This window comes from Papaver somniferum, chromosome 5 (assembly GCF_003573695.1).
Source record: "Papaver somniferum cultivar HN1 chromosome 5, ASM357369v1, whole genome shotgun sequence".
Lineage (NCBI taxonomy): Eukaryota > Viridiplantae > Streptophyta > Magnoliopsida > Ranunculales > Papaveraceae > Papaver > Papaver somniferum.
Window position 1 is genome coordinate 110,900,144 of NC_039362.1, and position 12,152 is coordinate 110,912,295.

A 12,152-nucleotide genomic window follows, 5' to 3' on the forward strand; every position below is an offset into this window, starting at 1 on the left:
TCTTACAACTTAATGTTTATGCTTAGGTTTTTATTTTTATTTTTTCTTTGTTTATTTTCTTTTGTTTTTGATTAGTCTCTTGGAGCATGTTGTTATTTATAGTTTTGGAAGATAATCTTTAATTGCTATTGGTATAAATCTTAAATTACAAGATTATTATGCGATTTTAGAAATGGTGATGTTGTTATCTTTAAAATTAGGCATGTAATCTAGATGTTTTGTATCGTACATGTTTGTTTGTTAGTTTTTCCACTCTGATACATCGGTCTTGCACCTTAATTATTTTTCAATATAGTTGGTGTGGATTGGTGAGGCTAACCACGTGTGGAATTTAAGATATAAAATGTATACGTGGTTTTTATATAGAAGTATGGTCAACAAATAGTCATATATATATATATATTGTTTAATAAATGTCGACGAGCCAGTTGTGTTTAATTGTTTAATTAAATCAGTTTATTCTAAATCCAAGGAGAAAAATGGAGTCAACTTTTTTTAATTATTGTAACATGTGTCGGAAAAATAATATTACATGAATTTAAATTTATCATACCAAATCTCAATCATCGACTCATTAAATATCTAATGGACATTAAAGTTCCACAGTCCTTTATAAAAATCATACTAATGAAAGTTCAAAAAAAATATGATGCATTTGACTACGGGTGCGGGGCGAAGCCCCGCCACACTATACTAGTTGTTATAGAATTTGCTTTATTTGGACACAGTAAAAAATCACAACAAGATTTGGACCAAGAGATGCAAGAACCCGTACGCAAGATGCTCATTCTAGTCCAGCAATACTCGCTAGTCCCTACTCCTAGTAATTTAACTTTATTTCTAACTTAAAGCAATTAAACCCACCACAACCACAACCACCACGACCACTACCACCGCCACCACCATGATCTTTCCCGACTTACTTTCCTTTATTATGTGTTTCCTAAAATAGGATCTTGGGTTTCTCTCAAAATCTGCCCTTGATATCTTGTAATTTCTTCCAGGGGCTTTCATCATCTTAGTTGAAAAAGGAGACCAAGAAAGTTTCCAAACACAACAAATGATCAAAACAACTAAAAACAACCTTGGATGTTCTTTGCAAAAGATTCCTACAGAGATCGCAACATTTGTAAGAGAAGGAAACGACTTTTGCGCTATCTCCGCTAGAAAATACAAACAGCAGTTAACAGTAGGAATAATTGCTTCATTGAACACTTTATTAACTGCTGCATACGAAAACCTCTTAATAAAGGGAATGACTTCATCCTGTATTATTTCCTTTGAAATAGTTAGATATCTCTTACCACAAGGAATAACTTCTTTGTTTATTTTCTCCACCATAGACAACAAAAAGCTCTTAACTGTAGGAATGACTTCATTGTTCATTTTCTCCTTCGCGGATAACAAAAAGCTCTTAACTGTAGGAATGACTTCTTTCATTACTATGCCCATTGTAGAATTCAAACAGCTCTGGACATAAGGAATGACTTCAGTATTCAATTTCTCATTTGAAGAACTCAAAAAGCTCTTTACTATAGGAACAATTTCTTTGTTTGCTTTCTCCTCAGCTGAATACAAAAAGTTCTTGACAGAAGGAATGACTTTTTTTAATATTACCTCCCCTGTAAAATTGAAACATCTATCGAAATCGGGAATGATTTTCTTCTTAACTATCTCTTCTGTATAATATAAAAAGCTCTTCATAACTGGAACGACTTCTTCTGATGCATAATTCAAGAAGCTCTTTAAATAAGGTATTATTTCATTGATTTTTGCCGTTGTAAAATTTAAACCAGTGGTAGCAATTGACTTCGGGTTTGGCTTTCTCTTCTGCAGAATACAAAAAGCTCTTAAATGAGGAATGATTTAGAACAAATTAAAAAAAAAAATATTATTGAAGAGGAAGCAATATATTATAGCGAGATCGAGACAAAATCAAGTTTTCAACCGAATAAGCTGTGTAGATCTTTACCTCGATCTCAATATTCTATCATTTGTAGAAACGCAACCGGACGTAAAACGTCCGAGAGAAATCAGTGAAATCAGCAGCAGTAATACCAGTGCTGGAACAAACTTACGTCTAATTAGCGTAGGCATAAAACTTAAAAAATCCATAACTAGTTTCTATGGCAATGATTCCACACATACATCTCATTTGCTTTATATCAAATGTTCAGAACCCTTAGCTTGCGAAGTACAAATATATAAATATTAAAAAAAAATTGACCATTCCAAATTAGTGATTCTTTTGATTTAAAGTTGAGTTTATCTTTGATGAAGGAAACATCCTAAAGAGACTTTAACTTTTCTCAAACAAGATTTTTCAAAAGTAGTTTACCTGGCAGGACCAAATTCAGTGAGTGGTTTTCATAGTTAAGTCAAGTCAATTGGTACTCAGATAGCTCAGAGGAAAGTTGAGATGGTCAGAGGAAATGAAGTTTCCAATATTGGCTTGACTATATCTTTGGTAGCTCACAGAGACTTTCACAAGAAAATAAGGCTCTAATATGGGAGGATACGATTTGAAATTTTGAATTAACAGGGAATGCACCCTTAGAAACCATAGAATTCCAAAAACACCCTGTTCACGGAGCTTCCTATAGATGTGATCTAGATATATGGTGAAATTTTTATACTCAATTGTTGGATAAATAGGAAAATTGATCTGTAATGGGAACCACTGGAACATCTGTCACACAACTTGATACGATTGCCAAGAGCACAACTGATACATTTCGACACCACTCTCAATGAATCTCATGGTTGCAAGATAATGGAGGGAGAATAAACACAACTGTTACAGAACTATGCACCACTGCTACCAAAACCACAACTGGTAATACTAGCTAGGGGACCAACTCAAGCTGCAAAACAACAGATTAGCTTTCCATATAATTGATTAAAGAAAAGTTTGAACATAAGAAAAGAAAAAAAAATCACTTCTAAAAACTGAGATGAAACAGAAAATCAGAAAGAAACAGGTAGACCATTTGATAATTACTTCCACAAGCAATCCAACCAAACTACAAACAATTTGAAATCATTTTTTCAGTGACACTGTTGATTAACCAAACTACAAACAATTCGAAATCATTTTTTCAATGACACTGTTGATTAGAATTAGACGACGGAGTTTTTGCTCTAAAAGTAGTTGATCTTCTTATAGTCAAATAATAGCTAGAGATTTAAGTAAGATGGGTGAGTCACTCACATGTACATGGAGCTTGTAGTCTACATTCGAACCTAGTACAAGTAGCTTACAAGCTAACAACTTAACCACTAAGCTATCTGCGACCGGGTTGAGGTTGTAGATGAAATATGCCAATTAACAAACTCAACAGTCAGATGACGTAGAATAAAGCTTAGCAAAAGAGTAATTAAATGATGCAGGGAGATATGCAAAGTGACTAACTCAACAATCAGATGACCTAGACTAAAGCTTAGAACAAGAGTGATTAGGAGGGAGATATCAATATTAATGCTATGACTGCTAAATTTGATTACTAAATCAAAAACCCTAATAAACAAAATCAGGATAAATTTCGTTTGAGATAAACAACTAAGGAAGAAATCAAAGTTTAAAACAGAATCAAATTTGATAAAAACCTGATTTGCAGCTTCCGATTGGTCCCCAGCAGTATCGATTTGGTTCCCGGCATCAAAGTTCTCTTCCCTTCTCTCCACTCCTTCCATACCTACATCTGGATTATCAAGAGAGATATTGATGTTGGCTAAGAGACTTCCACTACCCATTACAGAAAAAAGGGGTCATCTCGAACAGGGTTTCAGTGGAGCTAGAGTTTTGTTTCTGACTCTGGAGATTGCCATTCGTGATAAGAAAAGAATGAGAAGAAGAATCATTTCTTATCTTTGGATTCCTTGGAAAGGAGCAGTTTTTCTAATTGTACAGTTTAATGTATTTTGAATTTTGAGGATTTGGAGGGAGTGTAAGAGAGTATAGGGAGTTTGAGAGAGTTTGGTGTGTTGAGTGTAGGGAGTTTGAGAGACTCTCCCAAAATCTCTATTTTTTTGAGAGATTTGGAGTGAGGTAAAAATACACTATAAACTCCCTAGAACTCCAAAAGAAAAAAAAACTCCCTATCATTCTAATTTTTACCACTAACAGGGAGTTTAAGAGTTTCTTTCAAACTCTCCCACGACTAACGGGGTTTTCTAGGGAGTTGAGGAGACTCTTCTAAACTCTCCCACGACTAACGGGGATGTTGAGAGACTCACTCGAACTCCCTCACGACTAACGGGAAAAAACACAACTACACCCAACTCCCCCAACTCCCTTGAGGACTAACACCCTGGTAGGATTTCATGATGACTTCTGCCGGATCATTACAGCAAGCAATCTATCGTTTCTACTTCTATTCCGTTAAATGGCACCCCAGGTAGGGGTGTGCAACGGAACGGACGGATGCAGATTAGGGGTCACCCGCGCCAAATCCGTCAAAGTTGCGGATTTGGAAAAGCGAAAAATACTATGACCCCCTTCTGCATGGGTTCAACATATAGAAGCCCCACTAAATGGATCATTCATTGTCAACTTCATACTTCCAAAAAATGATATTACTATGCCCAAAATATCAAATCTTCTTCAGATCTGACCCATAATTAATTATTGCGAATTTTAATAATGATAACACTACCCTTTAGTATATATACAAGAAGAATATCAGAAGACATTTTCATTTCTCTATTTTGTTTCTCTCTCATCTCCATTCTCTTTCTCTCTCGGCTCCAGCGAATTCAGATCGGTGAAGAAGAAAAAAAATCGATTTGATTCAATAGATTTTACAGCTGATAATCAGTTAATCTACAAATCTGAATTAATCATTCAATCGATTTCATTTGGATTTAGGTTTCGGTTGGTTCTAAGCTGCATCTAGTTAGGTTTTCGTTGGTTCAACTGATTTGTTCTCTGAAGAATTTCAATTGATTAGGATTTTAGGTTTCAGTTGATTCGAAGCTACATCTGGTTAGTTTTTCATCATTCTTGCTTTTCTTAGTTCGATTAGGTTTTTGTTTTGATAGACTTGATTCAGATATGAGAAGAAGAACAATTTGATTTTTCTTGAATTAATTGAACATCTTCATCGTAGTTTTAACTTTAATTACTTGTTGTGCAGGTTCAATAATGGGAATTAAGAAGATCTTTAACAGCAGCAGGAATGAAATCGTCGCCATTTATTTCATCTTTGAAGATTCAAGATATGAATAAGCGGTATTAGATCTTACTTTTCTTCTGATTGTTAATCTATTTATTTCGATTTAGTTTTGTTTGTTATGGGAGTTTATCTACTATGGTTTGATGTCTAGGGTTTAGAAGAATTGGTAGATTGGTTGCTTGAGTTGCACTGTAGAGAGATGAGTAGATGATGTTGAACTTGTTGTTGTTTAAGATGAGAATGATGCATAGTCCCTTGTTGCTTTTCAGAGCAAGGTATGATTTGTTGTTTTTTTTTTTTTTATACTATATAGAGGTATCTGAAAGCTAGGGTGAAAGTTTCCAATTATTTAATTTGTTCAATTTTAATCCAGGATACCATGAGATTGTAGTCATTTGTTGCAGGCGGCATGCTATTGCAGGTAATTTTAATTTTGGAACTAGTGTCGTTTTCTATTTGGAGTGTGAAAGATGCCATCTAGAATTCTTATGCCTCTCATATTGTACCTTTATTTGCTTATAGATTTGTTTAACTTTCTTGTCAATATTTGGCTTTCTTTCTTTAATCAAAGTTTTTTTTTGAAGTTTCTATTTAAATCATGCATCTAGTCCCCTGCAAGTGAAATATGCAGATGACGAATTGGAAAAACTAGATGTGATAATTATTCATATGTGTATTTATGTTTTTCGTCCTTCCAGTTGATTCTTTTAACATGCCTGGTCTAATTTTGAGTTCCAAAATTACCTTTTTAGTTTGTGTACTTATAAGGATGAAATTATCCTTTTAGTTTGTGTATAATAAGATCTTATTTCAACTCTGCAGCGAACGTTGGGGCGATTTGCCAACCGAAAGAAACCATTATATTATAATAGTGATCTTCAGGACGCTACCAATTCCCTGCATTTTCTGTTCATTATAGATGCTTTGAACTACTACTAATATAATAATTTATTAGTTGTGGCATAGTTCAATGAATATTATTGTGAAATGTACATTATTATATTTTGGTTTAATTTTATGACAAGACGAGCGCAACATGTTTGAGAAATTAGATCCAACAAAAAAAAATTGTTTCAATGCCTGGATATGTTAAATAGGTGCTAAATAAACAATATTGTTGTCTAGTAGATATATTTTGTGCTTTAACATCTATAGATATCCGAGTTTTGTTGATAATGGATGTGTAACTGCTGATTACACATTTATTCTCTTGCCATGATGTTGGTTCATCAATGTCTATATTTTCTCAATGTCGGTTTGTTGGTGTCTTCGCACAATGTTTTGTTAATTAACTGTGGAAGATATAAATCCTGGTGTTGATGGTGGTTTTTAGCTTAGGATTAAAATTGTAAAACCTTACATCTGATGTGACGTCACTCTGTAAGGAAACAGAGCCATGAGTGTTAACCTCTCCACTGGCATATTTATTGAGTCATTCAATATATTTACATGAAATTTATCCAGACTGGCGCATGTATCAACCATCCCAGATGTTCTGTAAATTTCGGCGCCTTGCCTATATTCGCTTAATATAAGTTTCTTTGAATGCTTTCTATGCTATGTTCCCCGGCTGAACCCTTAATGTTGATATGGCATGACAATTTTTGTTCACTCGCAGCAAAGTAGCACGAATTTCCAAATATCAAGTATAAGGTCTTTGCATAAGGTATTCAATCAGAAAGCATGCTGCTCTCTGGCAATGAACTTAAAGAACTCTGTGTCAACACATAGAATTCAATCAATTACTTTTGCGCCTTATGCAGTATACCAGACCTTGCTTGTCGAAAGTAAGCCTAGGCAAACTAGGAAATTAATCCGCCATGGATTAGTAGGTGCAAAACCTTGCCCAGAATCAGAAAACAGGGAGCCGCAACAGCAAAGGGAGGCGTGGCCATGCCTTAGGCTAGCTGGCGCCACTTGCCATTGGCCACGCCTCATCCTAAACCGGCCCTATTTCTCTCGACCAATCAGGTCGCTTTAAACTCGCCACACGCACATAAGTTGTGGTTGGGCCCATACTTGTCGGCCCCATTTCCCATCGACCAATCAGGTCGCTCTAAAGCCGCCACACTCACACCAGAAGTGTAGCCACGCCCATGCTTGGTCGGCCCCTCTCCTTCCTACCGACCAATCAGGTCACTTTAAAATGTGCCACAAGCACTAGAGATGTGGCAGCGCCTTATGTTTGGCCGACCCCTTTTCTTGACCAATTAAGTCGCTCTAAACTCGCAGCATACATTAAAGGCCAAACGCGACCTGCCGCGCCACCATACTAACTGGCAAGCCAAACGCGCCCTGCCACAACAACATATTAATCGGCATGCCAACATGCCACTCTGCCGCAGTAACATGCCACGAGTCACTTTAGCCTTGGCCACGCCGCCAAACCCCTAGCCTTGGCCACGCCGCCAAGCCCTAATTTTGGCCACGACGCCAAATCCTAGCCTTGGCCATGCCGTCAAGCCCTAATTTTGGCCACGAAGCCAAATCCTAACTTTGGCCATGCCACAACACCACAGGTGTGGCCATGCCACAACGTCACAGGAGAGGCTATGCCATTATGCCATTAACAGGTGCCAACAGAATGTGGCCATAATCAACGGCCACCCTCTCTCCTGAATTACAATCTCAGCCATCCAAGTTCGCCACCGAACTGACAGACTGTGGCAAGTTTCAGGCGACCAGCTGCCTAAATCAAGTGGCCATGGCTACGCCAGGCGCCACTTGCACCACCGTGCCACTGGCATGCACGAGCCATGCCATCCATGCCACATTGCTACTGGCGTACACCAAAACGCCACCGCGCCATTATCAGGCACCAACACAAGGTAGCCATAATCAACGACTACCCTCCTTCATGAGATGCGATCTCAGCCATCGAAGTTCGCCACCGAACTGACAAACCTGTGGCAAGTTTTAGGCGACTAGCCATAACGAGCCTAATAGCATTACATGTTATTTTCCTGCGGTAAGTCCCTTGACTTTGACTTGCCACACGTAGCAAAGTGCTACATGTTTTCCACGAAAACACTCGAGACATCAAACATGTCACAAACTGGGGGATGCTCATCAGGGTATTGGTCTGGCGGTTTACAGCGTGCATCCTGCAATGCGCCCGTTACAAGAACGTGTCATGAAGCAGGACAAATAGTGGCGGTAAAAGTAACGGTATAAACGAATTCACTTCCTTCACCATGGAAGCATAATGACCGACGGTTACACGTTACTCTATTCTTCCACCACTCAATCGTTTCCACTTCCTACGAGACCAGGGTATGTTTCAATATGACTTGTATAAATAGGCTTCACCTATTTTCACTAAAGGACGGGTTTTGATCGGCAACAATACAATATCTAGGAATCATCTGGTAGCTTTCCATTCTGCTAGCCAGTTCTACTTTCAGATACAAGTCATAAACAACCACACCTTCAGAATCAACGATTCTGGTCTCAACACTCTCTTCGCTTCCCTCCCTAAGACCAACCCTTCTCCTTCACTTTGTGACCGAAGCAAGCCTGTAACGACCATTTCTTGGTTTAGGCCAGGATTGTACAGATTGATCTCTCGAATCAAAAGTACTCATGTGCAATGCATTGTTTAGGGTTTAGATTCATTTCTCATCCACACACCAGAAATTACCAAAATCAGCAGAAACAGTTTTCACCTACAAACACCTGGAAACTAAATTAATCATATGCATATGTAACTGAAAGTTACACAAGTCAGATGCATGTGTATCTCCTAATTACACATGTTATATTCATGTGTAACTCTCAGTTACACAAGTTAGCTGGTGTGTAACTAAATCTGAAGTTTCTGTATAAATCTGATTTACAGTATTTGTAGAGTTCAATGAAAAGTTTATTTCACTTTGATTGTTTGATTGTTCTTGTAATGTTATTGATTGATCATGTTTAATGGATTTGTTCTTTGTTCTGATTATGTAAATGGTTTTGTCATTGAAAACCATGAGAATGGATTCTGATATGAACAACTTTTTTTTCCTATATATATTTTACTTTATGAACTATACGCATGAGATTTACAGGTGAACCATTGTGCCATTTCTTAGCGTGTCATTTCTAGTTGGGTTGCTGGATAATACTTTGTAAGCATGACTTCTTGACATCCCAGGTTGTTTCTTAAAGTAGTAAATGAATCATGAGCTCGTTATTGTAGTTCGAAAGTGAGAACTTTCGAACTGAAGCTCAAGTTGCTTAATGCTAGTGGACCAATCTTTTGCTAGTTTCTCGGCAGAATCGGGTCGCTTGCCAAGTGAAGTGCAGTTATCTGATATAATCTTCCCAACCCCTTTATATTTATCATCTACAGAAGAGGCCAATGGTAATCTCCTCCCAGACTTAGCTCCATTATACTGATTTTTTGTTTTTTGTACTATCTAATTTGTTCTTGTTATGTTCCTCAATTTTTACTCATTTTCATGAAACATATAAATATTTTGACATGTTGTTCGACACAAATTAGGTCTGCTAAATCTGTAGCCTCTAAAAGTTCATCTGAATAGATGTGTAATTTCTAGTTACACATGTTAATTAGATGTGTAACTTTTACTTAGACATACTGATTGAATGTGTAACTTCTAGTTACACAGATTTTACTTACATATAATAATGGAATGGTTGTTAATATTATTAATTTGTGTGTAAAATTATCTTGTTATTACGTCAGTGAGTTGTGTGTTTTTTTCACAGAATCATTTAAATAGTCAGAATCTCTTTGTTAGACTTTTTACTTGAAAATGTTGCATTCTTTCCATTAAGGTTGCATTCTTTTCATTCTGGTTCGTACTCATTCATGTAGCTGTCAGTTGCTTATGGTGCTACTGTGATTGCGGTTAATGATCGTATGATATGAAACGTGTATCTAATAGATAGTTTTTCATTGTGCTTTACTCGTCAGTTCATAGCTTTTTGTTTTGAGTAATTATAAGATTTTCAATTATTTAGTATTGTATGAGCACTATGCAATTCTGTTTAGTTTAGCATGTTAAAACTGCTCAATTATTAAAAGTTTGCTACTGTCTGAAAAAGTGGGGGTACAACAACCACACCCAATATTTCGCTTAACAATCTGTATGGACAAACTCCAATATACTTTCTAGAGAATCAACTAGACAGTCATACTCAATGAAGATAAAAAGTATATCAAAGAGTTTATATCTCAATCTCTCGATTTGATCTTTACTCAAGCAAATAGAAATCTGCGAGTCTTTATCAAACAGAGATAACTTGGATGGTACCAAAGACCAATATCCAAGTGTCAATCAATTTAAATCAACAACCGAAAGGTCGGATATTCTAAGAGAGATAACACACAACCTGTGATATTTCAATTATATGAACAAATATAATGCAGAATAGAAATAACACAGACACCAGAATTTTGTTAAAGAGGAAACCGCAAATGCGGAAAAACCTCGGGACCTAGTCCAGATTGAACATACATTGTATTAAGCCGCTACAGACACTAGCCTACTCCAAATTAACTTCGGTCTGGACTGTAGTTGAACCCCAATCAATCTCACACTGATCCAAGGTTATGGATGGGGAAAAACGGGTCGCCGGTTTTTCGTGAAAGTGGAGAGTCGAGCGTGCTGTCGAGACTCCTCAGTTGGGCAAAATATTTAATCCTCACACAGATGCATCGCTGCAAAGGGGGTGCTTAGATTCGGGAAATCAATCTGTATGACTCCGTCCTAAACCAAGACAATGGCCGTTCCAGAGTCAATTCGTTCGCAAAGAGGGATATGGGTTGATCTGTAGGAGGGAAGTTGAGAATTGTGTGGGATCAGTGATGATCGAGGATTGTGGGTGTGTTGAAGGTTTCTGCAATAATAGTGAAATGATAAGTTCTAATAAGTTCTGATGGATTGATGAATTCCTGAGAGTGATAACTCGAGAAATTCTACGTAGACAAGAGTCTGTCTTCTTCAATCATGGTTTTAGAGACTTATTTATATTGTCAGAGTCGTGAACACCTTGATCCCTGTAAGTGTGACGGTTTCTTGAGTGAAAGAGTGGGAAAGTGGGAGATCGTGGTAAAGTCAGTTCCATGTCGTGTGGAGACTTCTGATCGTTCACCCACTACTTTGCTAACTCCTTCAACCGTTTACACGACTTACGCACATTTCTCGTTGTGGATGAATCCACGTGTCGTAGACCGCCATACCAAAACCCTACGTGATATCCCCCCCATTTGTGACGTGATTGATGTCTCACAAAGTCGTGGAGTCTGCAGGGCAGACGTGTTTTGATTAGTCAATTGTTGACAATGAGTCTGAGTTTCGTTGAATCGAGCATGAATGATGAATGCTCAGCGATTCACGGGTTGAACATGTAGTTCTCTGAAGGGATGTCAGTATTGTTGATTCACTGATGAATTACTGACGAGCGACTGAACAAGTATTTCTCAATTCTGCGAATTACTGAATATTGAGGATTTGATGAGCAATTGAGCAAGCGTTACTCAATTCACCAAATTAATGATTTTTGATAGTCTGTCGTGCAACTGAGCAAGTATTGCTCAATTCGACAAATTACTGATGAGTTGCTGAATATTGATCAATATTCGAGCAATTGAGCAAGTATTGCTTGATTCGGCGAATTATTTACTGGTGACGTGACCCAATAAAATATTAATTAAAATATTGGTATATTACCGAATATTCTATAATTAATTTACATGCTGGTTGATGGATCAACATAAATTTACTAGTGTGTGGAATTGCTCAGAATGATGGTTTCACAGAGCATTTATTCAAAACCCTAATTTTCGATCAATCCTCCATCAATTGGCAAATTGCTGAGGATTGGTCATGAATGAAGAGGGACCCACCACATGGGATGATGAGCATCCATGTGGTGCCCAGTGCTCGAGTGAGCACGCACCAGGGTTCTCAGTTTGAGAGTTGGTGAAAATAATGATTAAATGGTGGATTCACCATTTACTGAAAATAT

At 37.3% G+C, this 12,152-nt stretch overlaps 1 protein-coding gene across 1 annotated transcript; it reads right to left on the reverse strand.

Moving 5' to 3' along the window:
• Positions 1-480: 480 nt before the first annotated feature.
• Positions 481-3,853, reverse strand: LOC113282415. Its single transcript, XM_026531408.1, has 2 exons — positions 3,607-3,853; positions 481-1,830 (listed from the first exon to the last, which is right to left on the reverse strand). Exons 1-2 carry the CDS (start codon positions 3,751-3,753, stop codon positions 841-843), a joined length of 1,137 nt encoding a protein of 378 aa, XP_026387193.1. The 5' UTR covers positions 3,754-3,853; the 3' UTR covers positions 481-840.
• Positions 3,854-12,152: the final 8,299 nt, after the last annotated feature.

Excerpts from the sequence above, each read along its gene's own strand:
- LOC113282415 (XM_026531408.1), bottom strand. The coding sequence starts at position 3,753 with ATGGGTAGTGGAAGTCTCTTAGCCAACATCAATATCTCTCTTGATAAT. Across the intron at positions 1,831-3,606 it reads AATCGGAAGCTGCAAATCAG|AAGAGAAAGCCAAACCCGAA; the intron begins GTTTTTATCAAA and ends TGTATTCTGCAG.